We start from the raw sequence: 19,907 nt of genomic DNA, 5'->3' as shown, positions 1-19,907 counted from the left end.
ACCTTTATTAGCAACCTTTCTGATATCATCTGTAAAGTAAAGATCACACAATTTTTCACACTGATTAAATGGATGAGATGCTTAAACTCAAGAGGCTGAGATGTTTCAAATTTCACTCATGATAAATAAATTTGATCCCTTCCTCATACGAATGGTTTCCCTTAGACAAGACTTGCCTGCTCCCGTGCATTTGTTCTGTTACTGTGAGTTTCTCCACACAATACCCAAGATGAGATATGCCCACATATATATGTAAAGGATATTAGGAGAGTCATAGCAGATTGGCTTTTCATTATTGCTATAGTTAATAATAAGCCTTTTGTATCACTACTAAAAAGCAAAGTTGAGGCACATAATACAGCGGGGAAAAAAAATCAGCTGAGCTGTGTGTTCACTGTAGGGCTACCATTAGGATAACTATGCTTTTAGGAATAACAACAAAACATTATTGCACTTGCAAACCAATGAATAGAACTAAGGTCTAGGAAGAGGCCACACACAAAGTTCACTGGACATTTCAAAACTATTTAGCAAAGGCAACAAATTCCTGTAGCACAGCAGCAACCATAACAGCAGTTCTGAGAACATCTATGACCATGGCTGGGTCAGTCCCAGACCAGGAAAGGGCTTCTATGAGGTTTCCTGGCAGCTGACCTGGATGGATACTGCCACATTACTTGGCCACTGCTGACCACAGACCCAGAAGTGTCCAGCTAGCACACACACCTCTTGCTGTCTTCTCAGCTCTGTTTGCAAAGGGGAGGTGGAAGGAACAAGGATTTCGATGCTGTCTTGGCAGCCTTCAGGTATGTACCTGCCAGCAGCAGCTGCACAGTGGGGACTTTGGGATGGGGAGATATGAAACCAAATCCTTTGTGTGTGATGGTTATTAAACTGAGCATTGCTTAAGAAACCATGCTGGGCTGGAGTTTGCACTGGGAGCAGGAACAGAGAATGTTTTGATGTGCTGAGCTGAACTTACGGGCCGATGGGCAGGGTCCTTCCCCTGTGATCCAGACCTCCGGGTCCCCAGATCTCGTTGTCCATCGTCTCGGTGCCCAGGTTCCCACTCTCGCCAACAAACAGGCTGTTCTTGATTTCTTGCTTTGAGCCATCGTCATGAGGGAAAGTCCCACCACTAGGAAGGAGGGAAGGGCTGGAGGTGAAGGGGCTGCTCACCCCCATCCCACCAGCTGTGCCCCAGGCTGCAGCACAACCTGTGCCACACTTACCTGGCCAAGGTCAGGCCAATGCCGTTGTCAGCAAACCTGCAAAGAGAAGAGAGATGCTTCAGAAGACGTTTGGTTTTGCTTTGGTTTATCATGTCAAGCTAAAATAACCAAATCTATGAGGTGGGGGGCAGCAGGGCTTAATTACTAAACAGTGTTCATGGGGAACTCATGCTTTGCCAGATTTGTTCGCTGTCCAGCTTTGGAAGATCTTTTTTTGGCACATCTTTAAGTATATGAAGATCATATGAAGCAGCAAACCTGCACCTGATTGCTCCAAGCTGAGGTTAAGCTGGTGATTACTGGGCATAGTTCACTTGTCTGATAAAGCTTTTCCCCATGTCTAATGACTGTGTTCTTTTCACTGTTAGGTAAAAAGATCATGTTTCTCTCTCACTCCAACTTGTTTTTATTATTTAATAATACTTTGCATTAAGCACACCTCCGTGCTCCCTATGAGATACTGCTTCTGTAAAATATCTTTACAAGACAAAGTGTTATAAAAGCAGAGAAGCTTGGCTTCCCTTTCATCAACAGGAAGACAGAGATCAGGTCTTCCTTATTATTAAAATAAAATAAAATATAATATTAAAATGTCCAGCCACTTTGCTGAAATTCCAAAGCTTTCAGATGAGATAAATCACAACTCTCGGTCCATGACTTCTGCTTATAGGAATTCATGTGATAGCATGAGTAAGCCTTGATGGTATCGGCACATCAGTGCCACACTCAACACTTCTGTCACTGATCTCAGCAAAACCAGCAGCAGAGTCCGCAGCAGAGCAAACCCAGCTTTGTCCCGTGTCTGTCTGTAGATGGCAGCCCTCCACACGCTATCGTCTCCCTTCTGCTTGCTGCAGCCCCACAGACACACACAGTAGTTTATATACCGCACGCCACATTAACATTAGTTTCGTTAATGTGATGCATAAGTCTTCCTGTAGCAATACAAATGGAAATTACTGCGGTTATAAAGACAATTACAGTGTGATGGCTGCTCCCTCAAATTCATGTACACTTATAGGTTTGCTGCTGGAAGCTGATGAACTACTCAGTCTTCCAGCAACCTCCACATTGCTACATTTGCTCCATAAGCAACACAGATGTCTAAATGACATGAGTGTGATCTGCAAAGACAATTCTTGCTGGTCATGGAGTGTGCTAGATACTTCCGACTCATAAGTTCAAATAAGCATCAATTGTATTACCAATATTGCATTTCTGAGTGTTCTGCTACAGCCTCATTCTTGCCAACCTGACTGGTCACTAGAGCCTGTTCATACCACCGGTTGCTTTAAGAGGTTTGGGTCACTGGAGGGTAAGGCAGCTCCGGCCGGTAATTGGACACCAGATAACAGTGTGACAGCTATTCCTACCAGGGTTATCACAACATGCCTCCTAAAGTAACTTTTTCCTTTTTCTCCGCTTTCTTCATTGAGGTTGATATCAAGAGCCTGGCTCAGCAAAAGAAACTGTAGGAGATCGTCTGTTTTCAAGCGCAAAACAAATAACTGTTCTGACCAGCGCAGGAAATGGCCTTCAAAGAGTACAACATGCACTTGCCCAGTCTCTCTCCCTCACTGGTATGATGCATAGTTTTATGTCTGCTCCATCAGGACTTGCTTAATCAGCATAACAGTGAACCACATAAAACTGATCTGTAACCAGGCTTAGCCAGGGAAGGTGGTGGATTTTTCTGCTTTCTTTTCAAAGCATCTCATTCCTAACGTAAAAAATTGTGGTTTATTTTTAGTCGTTTGCATCTATGTATCTGTGTGTATGTGACCATTTTTGAATGCTGGTCAGAATCACATAGAGAAATAATCAGAAGACAGTTCAGACAAAGCAGGTTCTGTTTGTGTAAAATAATGCCTGTGTTTACTTAACGTTTCATCTGTATTTCAGTCTTGGCCATATGAAAGGTGCAAAGCAATATAAATAGTCTGAACCACAGCTATGCTGGCCATAAACACCAGGCTGAACTTTGAGAGTTGAAATAAGGCAAAACTCACTGGCAGTTGTCCAGCCACACATCTCCACCCCGCAGCCAGGCCCCGTGATCCTGGTTCTTGTAGGCAATAAAGCGTTCAATTATTGCAGGTTCCCTGGGCTTCAAAGGATCAGCATCCTTGTGTGGGCTGTATCTGTAACCAGGAGGAGAGAAGAAAGGTTGGCGAGGGAAGGCAGCTTCGCTCGGTGCACAACTCTGCTGAACATCTGGTTTCTGCTAACTCAGGAACAGCTTTAGGAGAATAGTCCATCCAAGTGGCGTGTGTAGTCAAGCGGCGATGGCCAGACCCAGCTGCCAAGGGAAGGACGGCCCAGGCAGAGCAGTTGTAAAGACCCACTCCAAGTTTCCTTTCACCTTTCCATTATTGTATTGCTGATGTATTGCTGAAAGCATGGAAAGTTTATTATTGCTCCCAAAAGCCTGAGATATTTTTTAATCCCTTACTGTTATCCTTTAGCACATTCCTGTTATTTAGATAAATATCCTTTCGTTTTCCCTTTTGAGCATTCTTATCTCCTAACCTTGGCTATACTGTGGCAAGGAGTACCACTGCCAAATTTTGCTTGCTGTGGAAAGGAATTAAAACATTTTGGAGAAGGGCTGAGATTATGTCCTCCGTTATTCCCACTATACGTTCCCAGGACACACGTATGAGACGCTTAAACTCTGAATTTCTCAAGTATGATGAAATACTGGCCTGATGTAGGAAAAAAGCAGGCACAAGCGGAAAATGCAGCGATGTGTGCCCTCAGCTGCTGCATGTCGACCACAGGATCTGAGCATCGATCTGGCTCCCAATGGTGATGCTGAGCTCAGCTGTCATTTACCCAGGCACAGCTCTCCCTTCTGCTACCGAAGGAGCATCTTCCATCACACTACGCAGCTCAGAAAGCTGACAGATGAGTATCCAACTCAGTGCCAGCAACGGATGGTCCAGAGATTAAAATTCATACCTCACCAGCGGGTAGCAAGGCCAAGCTGTCAAATCGCTAACAGATATTCAATAGCGCTTTGCTTTGCTTAATAAGCCATCATATCAGCCTAAAACTGAGCATCAGGCTGATAGCGTTCCAGTAAATGAATATTGCTTTGGCAGCTTCATCACTGTGAATTTGCTTTCAGAGAGAGATTTAGTATCAGCCTTTGTGAATTCCCCAGACATTGTTAAATACAGATATTTTGAGATGGATTCCAGTTTCATTCACATCCGTGTATAACCAGAGGAACACTACAGAGTACAGAATTTGGCCCAGATATTTAATGCTGTAACTGAATGCAGAATAATCTCTCCAGCTGTCCAGCCTACCTCCAAGTCTGCCCCAGCCAGTCCAGCTATAATCATTTATTCAGTCCTTCAGTCCTGACACATGAAAAGTGGAAAGTGATATAAATAATCTGAGCTGCAGCCTGTGCTGGTGGGTTATCCCCGAGCACAAACATGACTGCATTATGAATTGCTTGGCTTCAAGGGGTCGTTCCTGCCTTTGTATGGCAAGGGACAAATTGCCTTTTGTAATTACTTACTGTGCCTGTGGCAGCAGGCAGTTTCTCAAAGCACACGTTCAGCTACATGGAAAAACAGCATCAAGCTCCCAAGAGAATCTGGAGGTACTTGCAGAGCAGGCTGCTCTTAATAAATTATTTTTTTAGCAGTTACTTTTGCTAGTAGTATATAATTAATCATTTCAATTAATTGAGCATTGAAAGAATGTAAGTAATATTCACTTTTGAACATCTTTTAGCATCAGCTGCTGGGCAGGGCGCTGGAGTGATGTGGATCACAGATAACTGATATCTGAGCTGCTGGCTGGGTGCCCCTGGGGACAAGGACTGATCCCAGCCCTGTGGTGCTTGCCCAGTGCACGACCACAGCAATCTGGGTAACTCACACCCCAGAGATGGAAAAGGGAAAAGGGAGAAATGAACAGCCATTCTCCCCTGTTGAGCACGGGTTTTCAGCAGGTTTGTCTTCCCTACGTGGTTTCTTCTGTCAAGAAACTCAGCCATGGGGGAATGCAGGTTGCGTGCAACTGGAGGCAATTGGTCTGTCAGGAAAGAAAACTATGAAACTTGAGAATATTTAAGCCCTTTTGTCTCCGTGGGATTGGTCACTAAGTTAAGAGCCAGACTCAAACTCTAAGGAGATAAAAGGGTGCAAGTGCGGTCCTTATGCTATTATATTTTGCCCACGAGAAGCCCTCAGCCTCCTCGCTGGGCTCAGCTTTGGGCAAAGAGTGGGGATTCTCAGAAGCCACCAGACCATGGTAGGTTTGCTGATATGATAGGCTCTATAAAGAAGTTTCCAGTGTTTCTAAATGACTCCATGATGCTGCACAGAGCCTGTGCACAGCAGCAGGGATGACAGGTCGCTCTGTGTATTCAATTGTAATTATTATTGTAGTGTCAGATTTGGGAATAGACAGAAACTGGAAATCAAAGTGTGAGCTCTGCTACGTAAGTACTCCCTATTCAAGCAGGTCCTAAAAGAACAAAGAAGATCAACAGCATTTCCAGGAAATACTTTAATTTCTTATTCCTGGGAAACTCTTGCAGCAAGTTATGCCTAGCAGGGCTGTTGACCAGACAACATTCAATTTTCTTCCTTATCTACAAAAAATAAAAAGTCAGCAGTACACCCTATAGCAGATGTAACATTCATGCCAGCTCAGCTCAGAGCTAAAAAGCAAGGACAAAACCAGAAAGGTGTGGGTGCTGGGGGTCCATTAGGAAGGGTAATGGAGAAGATGAAGTTAGAAAGTGGTAAAACTAAGACCTCTTCTCAATAAAAGCCACCCCAAAGGCATTGCTATGATTCTTGTCATCTTCCTTGGGGGGAATTTCATAGCTTTTCAGACAGTGCTATAGAGAAGTATTTTCCAAACTCAACTGTGCAAAATGCTTTACCTCCCAGAAATCAGTGTCAGGATAGGTCTTTTATCCTTGGCAGAGGCTGGAGTGGTTTTAACGCCATTATCGATGATCATTCCAGCCTAAAACAGAAATGCAATATTACAGTATTCTGTAAATATTCTGTATATATTCTACAGTTCTCTCCATCCCTAGGGTCTACCTCCAACTGTTCTAAGCCCAAGTCACTCACACAATCCTAATAACTGCTTCTGTTTGTAGCATGTGAAACAGAGGAGCTATCCGGACTACCCAAACCTGCAGACATCCCTCCAAACTGCCACCGATTTCCAGAAACGGCATCTCCCTGGTAAATGCATGTATGCCCATAACCACAAACACCCTGCTGCAGTCTAAAGCACTCAGCAGCACACAGCCCCACAACACAGCATGCTAAGGGTAAATAAGTAAAGAGAAGGCGATCAGACACAGCGGCCTGTATTTATGCCTCTAGAAGCTGTTCAGTTAATTGCTAACATTGGCAGCTGAGGTCTATAATTAGACAAACCGCCAGCAGATGCTCCTGGAGGCACTACTTTAGGAGTGCAGAAGCAGAGCAGCAGCCTGAGCAAAGGCAAGAGCCTCTTTGAATGCCCAAGAGCCAAGCGACGCGGGTGCTGGCTGACTCCGAGAGCTCCCACGCCAGCACACAAGCTGTTTTATCTGCAGACACAAACAAGCTTGCAGTAACTTTTGGTGAAACAGAAAGCGCAGGCATTAATAACTTGCAGACCCAAAGAGCTGGAGCGAGAAGATGGTGTTTTTTTCCGAGGCAACATTCCCATTGCGTGCAGACTCACCCGGTAGTTGGAATGCGCTCGGTTGTTGGAGAATTTCCCCATCGGCATGTGCTCCGAGTAGCCGGGGGAATACATGCCTGCCGAGGGCCCTGTCGGCACGTGGTGCAGAACAAACCAAAAGCCTGTTTCCTGATAAAGAGAATGGACATCTGAGCCTCTGCTTGAACGTCTTTGCTGGTCTACATTAGCCCAAGGATTTATCAGCAAAGCCACAAGACGTAAGCCAGCAGATTTCAGAACAAATCGCAGCTAGCAGCAGTGACCTGATAACTATTTGTGGCAAAGAGTTTAACACACACGTATATTCACATTCATGTCCTCACTTCTTCAAGGTGCCTTAAGCTCTGACATCTGTACTGAAACCATAAGCAAGACCTTTAAAATCTGTAACACATACACTGATGTCCTCTGGTGACTTCATGGTCACATCTTAAAAATCAGGTCATTTTCGTTTAGTTGCCTAAAAATGTATCTAGGAGCCCAAATCTAGGTACTCAGATTTGGAAGCTTTGGAAAGACTACATCTCTTTGTTTAAGGCTTGGTTTACTTGTTTATTTGTCTTAGTAGGAAATAAAGGCTCCTGATGTGATCAAGAAACCCTGTGGAATTAGCATTAGTGCTGATTGAAATTTCAGAGCACCATTACTGTATTGCAATAAAAGAATCATTGCCAAAGACTTCACTGGGACTCCACGGTCACATTTATTTAATTTATTCAGGCTGCACACTGTGCAAAGGCTGGGAATTTTGTTAAAGCCATCCAGCTCTAGAAACAGCAAGTGACAAGAAGTGTGGAGCAAAAGGAAAAGCATTCTTTTTTATTGGCAGCACTGGCCACGTTAATATAAGTCTCGATCTTGCAGTTTCATAAATGCCTGAGTAAGAGAAGCGTGTTTTATTCCAGCAAGAGCCTCAGCTTTTCAGGGCTGTAGCTGGTCTGAGTTGTTACCAAAAAAGAAACTTCTGCACTCACTTCAGATCCAGCAGCTGCACAGTTTACAAGGTTGTTGTGCGGGTTGGCTATCCAGAAGGTGGATACAGCGCTGCAGGTCAGAAAAACAAAGAATAACTTGAAAATGACACTTTGAGCACACACCAGAGTCAGCGATCAATACAGCCCCAGTACAGGCAGGGCCAATAACTCTGTAGATAAGGGGTCCTGCCTAGGGGGCAAAGGAGATGTTGTTTTTTTTCTTCTCTTCTCATACCACATGTGTCCTCTGAGGTCTGACAGAGAGCATGGCCTTATCTTTTAAAACCCCAAGTATTAAAAGAGGAATTTTGACTGCAATTCCAACCCTGCTATGAAGCTGTCAGATGTCCATCATGTTTTATGATAAGGTAAAAATATGCTGTTGCACAAGTCACAGAAAAGAACTTTGCCCCCAAATAAGCCCTCAGGTTCATTAGAGACTCATTTAATCCAGGCACCCAACAAATTGCCTCTTAAGGGCTTTCCAAGTGTACCCCAGTACCTGCCTTTTCCAAGAGCTGCTGTGATTCATTAATTTTATTTGCTCCCACCCCCCTGTGCATTTCTTTTGGGACAAAAGGACTCCATTTGTCTAATGCACGTAAAAGACTCTTAATTGGAAGATTCCCATCAAGGAGGAAAGATCAATCCATCACTGTCCATCCTGTGACCTACAGCATTCATTAACCAACAGGCACATGAACTTTGAGAGGAAAACATCCAGCACTTAGAGCCAGCAGACTGGCTCCTTGAACTGGTTGGGTGAGATTTGCCCTCCTGCAGGGGATGAACCTATGGAACCCTAACGTCTCTTTTAAATTTGCTATGAAGGACTTCACAGGGGCTTTAGGCTAACTGATTTTGCTGGCCTAAGATGAAGTTCTGTTTGTGTGGCTTTATCATTAAAAGATAGCAAAATTTTTCTAATTTTGGGCATGGGACTGGTCTAGAAAAAAAACAATTTGAGATGACCTATAGAGTACCTCCTGCTGCATAGGCAAGGACATTGTATTTCCACAGTGACCTGTCTTTCAGCCCAATCTTGCTCCTCAAAGCCAAGTGGATTGGACAGGTTCCTATGTCATTTGGCACAATCCTATTGTCTTAATTTCTAGCAGCCTCTTCCAAGCTGATGGAACTGCAGCCAGTGTTTGTCCACCATCCCTGCGCTGAAGGCCTGGACCACTGCCCCAGGGGCAGTGTTAGGGTCCTCAGGTATTTTCAGGTTGGATGAGCCCAAGTTATTTATCTGATCAGACCTTGAATTCTTTTGTAAAGGAAGACATGGCAGATCAAAGTACCATAGGACCTTTTCATTAGACCTCCGCCTATCACTTCTAGCACCGCCTATCACTCCTAGCACTTTTTCCATATAACAGTCGTCAAAATGAAAGAAAACATGTCGCTCTGACTATTAAATGGATTATCAGTGGAAAAGGAGCACAATGGTTGATTAACTCTTATTTTATGAATGGAGACATTAAGTTTAATTCATAAACAAACACAGATGTGAAAAAGAGCATTGCACAAATTCATCTCTTTCCCTTGCCAAACTCAAAAGCTAAAAATATGTTTCTTTGGACAGAACCCCAGTTTGTTCTGAGGACAGAATGGGTGATACTGATATAGCCTCAGCGTATTGAGAGTATTTCCAAATAAAAGAAATCCCCTGAAGATTTTTAGCTCTTAGGCATCAATCAGCTTCTAACTGTCTCATTTTCAGGATGGAAGTCTGCCTCTGGAGACTTTCTCATTGAGTTTTTGTGGGTCTGAAAATTAGCTCTTTTTTTAGTGTAGATTTTTCCCCCACATCAGCTACAACAGAACAAAATCCTGGAGAAAAATCTGGACTACCAGCAGAAGTGTTCCTGTCTCCCAGCAGCTTCAACACAACATCAATGATCTGTGGTCTCAAGACAAAACTTCATCCTGGAAGACCTTCCATTCTGTTGCACTGGGGTCTTATCTTCAGGATGATCCACCATCAATTGTAAACTCTTAAAGGCAAGCTTGATGTCCATCTTTTAATAGAAAATACTCTGAAAACACAGTTCCACAGATCTTCTCCAGACCATTTACTATGCTCCCTGGACTATAGATGGGGATCTGCTTGCCTAGCTGCTGAGCACCCACATTTTATGTTAAGAGTAAGAGAAGCTGGGGGAATGAGGGAAGAAAAAGAAAGAATTAGCTGCCTGATGTGTATAAAAATCAATAGGTTCCCTGAACAGCTAGTAATTAGCAATGAAATAATATTCCCAGGTTGTGCACCTTTTTTTTTGGGCAGAAAAAACAACTGGGAAGTCATGGAAAGGAGGGCTAGAATGGCCTTCAGGAGCTACACGAGTTGACACCCTGCTTTAGGACAGGGTCAACTACAGCTACAGTATTTGTGACTGACATTTCTCTAATCTGTGCTTAAAAATTACTGCTAATAAAGAACTCTGGAATTCCTCTAAAAAAATTTCTAATACTTAACTGTGCAGCCAAGCTGGTTGTGTTTCTTCTATACTTCACCTGAATTTTTTTCTACTATGCAACAGAATGGCAAAAAGACCTTTTAAAATCCCTTCTTATTGTAAATTCTTCTATAATCCTCATCTAAACCTCAGCTGGCAGATCGCAAGGGCACTTACAGGAAAGGATTTTACTAAAAAGGAGATGAAAGGCATTCGGTATTTTTCAAACTTAATACAGTGTTTGCAGCAAACAGAAGTTTTCAGAAGTTCTCATGAAAACGTTTTCATGAGCTCATGTATAGATAGACTATTAGAAATCCAGTGTGTGTATAGAGTCTTCAGTCTTTTATTTTCAAGTTCAAATTCTGTGCTAAACTGCATTTAATATATTATTTTGGTTTCACTCCATAGTTTGGGCAGACCATGCCAAATGAATGCATAATGTCAATGCTGTATCACTAAACAGTATCTGTTCTTCGCAAATAATGACTTCTGAATTGATGGGAGTATTTTCAAAATCAGCAACCATTCACCATGAGCATGGATGTCAGAACCCAGCCCATTCTGAACTCAGCAATTTTTTGCTGAGCCATGGGAGCTAACACTCCATAAGGCACAAGGCATCATAGCGTAATTTGAAGGACAGATTTTCAATATCTGAAGTAGCAACCATCTCAATTGACTTTATGCTGAAAATGGAAATTACACCCTATGTGTGTAGGTGCCTAAACAGCACAAGTAGAAAGACGCCAAGGAGGTTGCTCTCCCAACCTCTGGGGCATGCAACCCAAACCTCCACAGATGACTACATGATCATCTACATGTAACACTATCTTTTATGGGTAAGTCGTCCAAAGAAAAGGAGAAAAGGAAGGTGCTCACTCACCTACAGTCCTGCCGAGGTTTGGGGATGTACCCTGGGTAAGCGCCCTCCGTGATCAGCTTGCACATCCTGCTGTCTCGGTCGGAGGGGAGCAGGGTGCTGGGTTTAACGAGCAGTCCAAGGCAGTGATCAAACGTGTTGCGCTCTTCTGGTCCATCTTCCGTAAAGAAGCAATGGCCCAGTGCATCGTAACCCACAACATCCTTTACCTGCGTGTACAAAACAAAGGTCTGTGTTCAGATTTCATCCTTCAGCCACTATATAGTAAGAAAAAACTTTACATTAATGTCACACAGGAACTTTAGTATCCTCTCGAAATCAGGATGCATAAGCAAAAGGAAAAGCAAGATCGCTCCCTGCTCTTAAGAGCTTATAGTCTAAGCTATAACTCCAACACTTATATTTAATTAGAATTTGTCATCATCTAGGAAATGCTCATTTCATTCTTTTCTCTGCCTGTGAAATCAGAGACTATCTTAGCATGAGGGTGGAAAAAACATGGGGTGGGCGATGAATGGAGGATGGTAGATGTTCAAATCACATCTGGGCTCATTCATCTTCACGTGGAGTTACATGAGCAGCTACATAAAATGCACCTGAAAAATGCAGCTGAGCTGAAAAAATATTTTTTCAGGCTATCAGAGAGGCAGCGAGTTGTTTTCCAGACAGGCTGGCTTGTTTTAGGTTTGACCTGATCTTTTTTTCCAAGTTGTTGACAGAAGCTTTACTTGACCCTGAGACAAATCAGCTGGTGTTAATCAGTGCTGTTCTGGTTTTGGTTTGAATGTTGTTAACATTGGGATACCTTTGTGTTGGGCAGAACAATACCCATCACCTCACTGAAAGATCTGAGAAAACAATTGCAGAAGCAGATATGTGAATTCAAAGCCTAAGGCTAGGACTGGATGAGAAACAACAGCCTTCAGACACACCATGTCCAACAAATCAGTTGGTAGTGGCTATGTCTGGGATATGGAAAATTAATTTCAGGTCTTCATTGGCCAGGTGGAGTGCTGGCTCTCCTGGGCTCTCTCCTTGCTCTTCCCGTCAGCCATCACCCACCAACCATCTTGGACTTAGGAAAACTTTCTGACTAAGCATAGTCTGACACCAGTGTGTTCCTACAGATGCTTCTGAGGAAACAGCAGTTGCCAAAGGGCAAAAGGCAATATTAAAGTAGATAGAAGACTTATTTTTTACGGTGTCATTGGAAGAGCTGGGCACACAAGTACCTGAATTATTTTTGTAAACAGTCCTGAGACTTCTCTGTCACCTACATGCCTCTTTCTTGAGGCAGTGAGCACTAACTTCAAATAAAATCCCAGGACTAGTGTTGAAATGATTACAAATATGTTTTCACATAAGAAAGAACACTTTGCTTGCCAAATCTATTACAAGCTTACATCTGCACACACATCTATTATGTATCATCCGTGCTCCAGTCTAAATACTCAAATCTCTGAACACAAGTCATCACAGTAAATTAAACACAGCTAAAATGACCCACAAAGTGGTGCATTCCTTTAAGCTACCTCACTGAAATTTACTGCTAACTTCCCCCATCTAATTAGATAATAGCTTTTGTAAGGTCAAGGTTTCTTTATTTAGGCATAAAACATATGTACTAGACTGAACTGTCCTTCCTTGGAAGCATGAGTTGTCCAAGTCTTGTAGTTGTAAAGGTTTACAGGATAGGAGAACATACCAAGAGAGTGACCTATCTTCAGAAGTTTTCCAACATGTACAGGGAGTCATAATCACAGAGATGTCAGAATTGCACAGAAACTGCCACCAAAATCTATCAGTTTTCTCTCACACACAGTAATATTGGAAAGACATGTAAGTAATGGTGCCTTGACATTTAGATGATGGAGAAGGTTTTGGTAGATAAATGCTAGCCACTTCATATGACCATTAATCTTTCCAGCCAGCAGAGCACTGCACCAAGACTGGGACATGAAGACCTGCAGTGACCAGACCAAAGCTGGGGCAAAGCCCAGCTCTGTGCATGGGGAGTAACATGACAGGGGAACCCATCTCCTCATCGCCTAGTATGGGGAGAGGAATGTGCATCAGCAGAGGGACTCAGAGCCAGCAAACACCTGTTGTTCTCCTAACTCATCCTTAAAATCCCACAGAACAACACGGAGTTATCAGCCAGGGACCTGGTCCTTAATATATTTGTTACCCTTCTTTGATTAATTACTTTTCCCTGTATCTCATCTCTTGGTCAGCTCTGACTTAGTTTCCTGTGTGTGTTTTCATGCACAAGCCCAGTACTGAAATGCTTGGATAGCAAATGAGAGGCTTGTTCCAAAATAACTTTTCCAATGGATTTATTTCTTTTATTTCATTAAAACCCTCTTAATAGTCCATAATCTTACTTTAACCATGAATGATTTATGGCCAGATGATGGCCTTCATGGTAAAACAATTGCTGTGTAATATAGCTGGATTACTAAAAGTAGATACCACTCAGGCAGTTAGATAGCACAACCTCTTATACCATGAAGTGCAGCTCTCCCCTGGATTCTGCCAGACTGTTTATTGAACTCCATTTAATTTTCCTCCCCAATGGTTGTTTCTATTTTAGTTTGCACACTGGGATCCAGTGGAGAGAGTGGGAATCAGAGCAAAGTTTCATCCCCAGGAATGCAGTGGCATAACTAGGTGGGTTTATGGACAATGTACTAAAGAAAACATTGGGTAATTATTGCATTTTCAGACAATAATTGTGGCGAGAAAAGAATTTCTACAGATTTGTTTCCAGAAGGACCCTCTGTGCCTTCCAGTGAACATGAACTTGTAGACAAGTGCAGAATAGCTCATTAATGAAGTGAGTTCATGTTGAGACAGTGATTCACAGTGTACTGTACAGATCTGTACATTTCTGCCATTGGGAATAACTGGGCACTCTTTTCTCCTAGTGTTTTCCATATGAGAATTTCTGAAGTGACATGACAAAAGTGATAGCAAAGGAAGCAGGGAAGCCTGAGTTACCAGCCTGCTTTAATGACAGTTAAAAAAACCTGATGCCCTTCTCCCATTTGCTAGGGCATTTGCATGGGCACTCAACCACAGTCATGCAAGAAGACCCTTGAAATCAGGGGCCTAGTGACAAGGACATCATGAAGTGCTGAGGTTTAATAGCCCTTCTAGATGTTTTGTATTGCTATTTCTAAAGTCTGGCTTGTGTGCATCAAGGCAAATTTTTCCTCAGCAAAGTACGCTTTGGATCTACCTGATCTCAGGGGGAATGAATGTTACCTGGGGAAAGACAGAGCTCAACACTGTTTGCACATATGGTGTTCATGCCTGTAGAAACACGAAGGGTTGCCCAAGTAAAAAGATAACAGGCAACTAGGAAATGTATAGAACAATCATTGTACTCATCAGAGACTCATGTGGGTATCTGTGAATGTATCTGGGGTAGAAGGAAGAGGAGAGGAAGGAAAACAGAGTCAGAAAGCAGATGAGGAGTTTGTGGTGGGATCACCTGATGACTCAAGGCATGGAGCTGCTTGACTACAGATGTCTATCACAGAGCGATGAAAAAACATTTAAGTGATGCAACCTTGGAGCACAACTCCTATGATGCAACTGAACAAACCTGGTCAGAATGCTGTATTTCACTAGGGCTTTCTTTTCAACTGTCAGCAATAATTACACAGTTAGCATAAAAAACAGGTGAAGCACTATGAGTAGATTTAGTGTTTACATATTTTGATAAACTACAATCAACAGGGATTAAAGCCTGACTAACATTTCAGATTATTTGTCCGAAATTCTAAAATTTCTCTTACAAAGCACGGTTGTTTAGGGAATTGTGGCTGTTGAGCAACAGCAAGAGAATCAAGCTGCTTTTATCAGCTACATCGTCCTGTCTAAATTTCACCATGCTGTCTTGTCTGGAAAAGCCTGAGGACACGGATCCCTATGCCATGGATCCCCCACAGCACTGTTGTCACTTGGAGAAAGCACAAGAGACAGAACAATTTCCAAATGACCTATATGAACCCCTCCGACTGACCGATAGCAAAAATGCCAGGCTCTCAGTATTTGGTTTGGCAAGTATTAATCACCAGGGAATGAAGATCTCGCAGAAGCAGAGTTTTAGCTGGCCTGCAGCTCAACAGCTGTGCAACCTCTGTGCAGCCAGAGAACGTGTTTATGGTGCCACTGGTAACAGCCCATGCTGGTGTGACACACGAACCCTGCAACCCATTCCACTCTGCACATCGGCTGCATCCCGAGCCCCTGGGCTGGTGACTCTGGATTGGGAAGGTGCCGTATGACCCTGAACGCCTTATATAATTTATATAGTAGAATGTCTCTTTTTCTTCAGAAGCTGAGTTCACGTGGTAGGTTTTTAGGATCATGTTATAAACTTAAAAGGACAGAGGTCAAACCCAAAACCTCAGATTCATAAATAGCAGATAAAAGCTACTCTGCTTCTGGAGCTGCAATTTCAATGCCCTTTCTTCAACTTCTGTGCATTTTAATTATGCCTGTGACTTTCTTTTCCAATTCTGCCACTTTTAGAGGCTGTAGCTCACTGTCCTTGACAAAAGGAAAATTGTAAGACAAATCCCTCGATGTGCTACAGTCAGGAGGAAGCATTTTTCAGCAAGTAAAGGGCAAAAATCATGTCTTAGCTGAACCAAATCAAATCAAATGCTGTCCCCAAATAAGTTCAAGGAAAATAGGTTCTTACAGGCTTCTACAATGAGATGGTACAATAACTTTAGAACAGTGGTATGGATACAAATTCCTAATGCACAGTGACCATCCAGGTTACAACTGCCAATGATGTGTCCTTCTCTTAAAACTCTGTTTTATATGGTAGTAGGGCTCTTGCCTGTACAAATGTTCCTCTTCAGGACTCTCATGCACTTTTTCCATTTTGGAATACACTGCCCTCTCACTGAATGGGTGAGAGTTCTCTGCCTACAGAAATCTTGGCATTTAAGACTTTGTATTTGAGCTGATACACGGGGAAAAGCTGTCAAGTCAAACCTGATGTTGATTTCATGCTTTCAGCAGTTCTGTTTTTGGGATAGATTTCTGCACATTTCCTGAATATAGGTAAGAAGCTGCTATCAGAGGCAGGATAAGAGTTAGGAAAGCCTTTCTGGGGTTACGTGCCAGTCTCCAGGTTACTCAGTGAGGTAGCGTTGTTTTCCCTCTGCATCTTTACTCCAAAGAAGAAGGCACCACTACATCTGAACATGTTCTTACCATCTCTGGTGTTCTGTAACTTGTCTAGTAAGCATAGATCATTTTATAGAGTTATCCAAAGGGATTTCTCGCTTTGGAGAGCATCTCTGACAAATCAGAGCTCTGTGCGTGCTTAATGTTATGAATGGCATTGCAAACACAAACCACCATTACAGGAAAGATGAGGCACACTTAAACCTTCTGATTATCCTCTTTAAATTGCAAGCTGTCTGTCTATAGATAGATCTAGCTACTCATTAGAGATGGGCTGGTCTGCAGACATCTCTGCACACAGACAACAGCTCTGCCTGCTCTGAGTCACACACAACCCACAGTGCCGCATCAGTCTCCTCCTTTCTAATGCAGGTTGAAATATGCCTGGAATGTATAGACACACCATCAGGATGGGGGGAAGAGTCAGACACTAGCTCTAACAATAATACACATCACCCTGCAATAATTAACCTGCTTTCATGATATGAAGAAATATTTTAACTAGCCCCTTGATCTCTAAGATAGACATTGGAGATTCTTACCAGTAAACCATTTGATCCATGGACTGTGACACAGCGGGAGAAGGTATGGTGGATGGAGACATCCTTCACGTACGTTGGAGGGTTGTAGCCTCCCTTCTCATCCACATCTCCAGCCATATGGAAGTGAATCGGATAATGTCCCATTGTCTGCTGGCCCATATATTTCAATTCTAGACCTTCAATATGGGTAGCCTTAAAACCAAGACCAATCTGAAGAACAACGAAACATGAGTCAAAAAACAGTTGTGGGCAAGAAGGAGGTTTAATACAGGAGTAGGAAGGGTTGTACCGTTATTTGCTAGAAAGACTTACTGCCTGGAAGGGACTTTATGGCTGCAAGATAAGGGAAAGAGCATCATGGTGGCTAAGGGGATCATAGTTGCTCTGTAATCCCACCACTGCTTCCACAGCGACATGTGACTTAATTTCAGAAGGAAAACCGTTTGCGTTTAAAGGTTTCCATGAGTTTCAGTCAGCTGGGCCTAAATCAAACTCCCTGGCTGAGCACCAGCAGAATCTGGGGAAAACTGATACTGGGATGTGGAGATAGTATCTCGGATGGGTTGAGCACCAGCCTGGCCGGCTGAGCAACATCTGCAGGGATGTGAAGTACACTTCAAAGCCAAGGGACAGGCAGCAGCGAGGTGGATCTGCTGCACTCTGGGGAGAGGCTGTTTGTTCAGCAGTTGACACGATGGATTTTTGTGTTTCTACATCCTGGCTTCCTCGGTATGTGAAGGCGTGGTTGAGTGGAGGAAAGTGCAAGGAGAGGGCCCCAGACCTACCTTGATGTGTCCCCCAAAGGTGTCAAAATCAAAGAAGGAGCATAACTTGCTGCTGTACTCATAGCACCGCCCCTCCATCTCGCCCATCACCACCACGTTGCGGCTCAGCAGCCCCACTTCTGCCCGCATGTCAACACCATCAATGACTTCACCAATGTGGAGGTATGTTGCTTTCCCTAAAAGAACAAGATCCAGTTTCAGGGTTACTCTGCCAATGCTGCTGGTTTCCCCTTGTGCTTCCTGTGGTGGGGTTGGCATGATAATGAAAAGAGTCATTGAGCCAGCAAAATCTGTTGGCTGACTCCTCAAAGGACGGAAGGCTGGAGCGCAGGTGTCACTCAAGGTCTTGCTGAGCTATTTGCAAAAGAGGAAGTGGGGTTTTTGGTCTTAAGTCACTTCGTTTAGCCAGGGAGCTAAACCCACACACAGCCTGTTAGACAAAACACATTTCCTACCTTGAAAAGGGACAGAGATCACTCAAGAACTTTTTGCTTTAGATAACAATCAGATGTGTATGAACATCCAATGCAAAGGAAATTGATGATGTAGCTACTGAAGAGTCTAAATCCCCAAGGATAGCACAGCAGTTCCTACAGTAAGACATTGAGAGCTGCTCCGATCCTGCAGCACTGCTCACAGCACAGCATCAGTCTGATCCTGCTAACGCCGTGGCTGTTAATCTAAGCAAGGAGAGGACTGGGCAGAAAGCCTTGTGGAAACTGTGGCTTGGGACAATTGCATCCAGCTTGTGGGCTGCAAAACCTCCTCCTGCCTGCCCTCCTAAACCTCTCAATGTTAGATCCACCATCTTTTAGATCTCTCCAACTTGCTCTCAACACTTCCCTTTGCCCTGGTGTAGTCAGAGTTGATAGGATCTTCCATGAACCCCATGCCACATCTCTCTTTGCCAAGCCACGTTGCTCATAACTTCGTCCACACACACCTGACTCTGTGGCTGGGTTAAAAGCACAGAAAACCTTCCCTGGGTGGACGAGAAAGGGGTGAAGTCCAGGCAGTGCAGATGTCTAGAAAGCAAAATAATCTCTTTGCTGTAATTTCATTCAAACATATTCACATTCCCTCCTTCCTTCTGTGGCTTTCTGCAGAGAATGCAGTTGGGAAAAGGTTCATCTTACTGACTACATTCTGTATTATTCCAGTAAAAATAAGTAATAAACTCTTTAAGTAAACACTGAACTTTCAGGAATGCTACACTTGCGTGTATTTGATTTCAATGGAGTCGTTCAAAGCTGTAATTAGAAACAAATGGCAAGCCTGAAGCCTGGCTATCACTGCAAAGCACTTTATGCTTAAGCAGAGGTGCCAAGTTGAGGGGAGGATTCTGAACATTGAAACCATCTTGTTTTTAACCAAAACATTATGCTTTGACTTTATAGCAAAGACAAGAAAATACCATTCACTCCCTCTTCCTCCTGGAGCTGGGAGCAGTGTGGTTCGATGGTAATGTTGGGATTTGGGAAGGGTGAGTGCTCCGCCTTGCTCCAAGACCGCTGTGTTGCAGGACGGAGTTCACACCGCTATGCGTGCCCTCTGCCTTGGCACCTCCACCTCCAAAATACTATGAACACGTGGAAAAACACTGTTAACTAGAGGAGTGGTGATGGCAGGATGGGTGGGTGCTGCAGTGGGAAGATGTGGCTCCTCTGAGCTCTGTGTCCAGAGCCAGAAACAACGGTCTGCAAAGGCAAAGAGGTTTGCACTTCACCCACGTTTGCGATTGCATCCCTAGAAAGATGCTTCCCCCACGAGGCTTCCCCGTGTTGTTGCTCTGAAGCCAGTGAGCCTCACCAGGTGTGCGGCCAAAACCAGGGCCAGCTCTCCCAAAAAGCTTCTTCACTGTCCTTATTAATGTACATTTAAAAAGCCATTGCCGTGAGTGTCCTCCACACAAGGACATTCCGTGCTGGACCCTTGAGTGAGTCTGCTAAGCAACACAGCCTCTCATTGTGAAACTGTTTTTAAGCTGTTATTTTTCAGTTTCCCCCGGAGCTGACCTTTCCTTGATTTACTGAAATGCAGGAAGAAGTTCAGATAATCACAAGAACATCCTATTTCAAGCCACATCTCCAGGATTTGTAGCAGTGA

General features: G+C 43.5%; 1 protein-coding gene across 6 annotated transcripts in view; it reads right to left on the bottom strand.

Annotated features, from left to right (window-relative positions):
- CEMIP (cell migration inducing hyaluronidase 1) overlaps positions 1–19,907 on the bottom strand; it is a 111,670-nt gene that overhangs the window by 13,738 nt on the left and 78,025 nt on the right. For all 6 annotated transcript variants that reach the window (XM_071814040.1, XM_071814044.1, XM_071814043.1 and 3 more), the window contains exons 12-20: positions 17,802–17,977; positions 17,017–17,226; positions 11,267–11,472; positions 7,922–7,991; positions 6,948–7,076; positions 6,145–6,230; positions 3,242–3,373; positions 1,233–1,268; positions 983–1,138 (exon numbers count right to left, since the gene is read on the bottom strand). In XM_071814040.1, coding sequence (XP_071670141.1) covers positions 983–1,138; positions 1,233–1,268; positions 3,242–3,373; positions 6,145–6,230; positions 6,948–7,076; positions 7,922–7,991; positions 11,267–11,472; positions 17,017–17,226; positions 17,802–17,977 — 1,201 coding nt within the window. The remainder of the gene's footprint in view (positions 1–982; positions 1,139–1,232; positions 1,269–3,241; positions 3,374–6,144; positions 6,231–6,947; positions 7,077–7,921; positions 7,992–11,266; positions 11,473–17,016; positions 17,227–17,801; positions 17,978–19,907) is intronic.

Source organism: Patagioenas fasciata, chromosome 12, assembly GCF_037038585.1.
Source record: "Patagioenas fasciata isolate bPatFas1 chromosome 12, bPatFas1.hap1, whole genome shotgun sequence".
Lineage (NCBI taxonomy): Eukaryota > Metazoa > Chordata > Aves > Columbiformes > Columbidae > Patagioenas > Patagioenas fasciata.
This window is presented reverse-complemented; position numbering and strand designations above follow the sequence as displayed.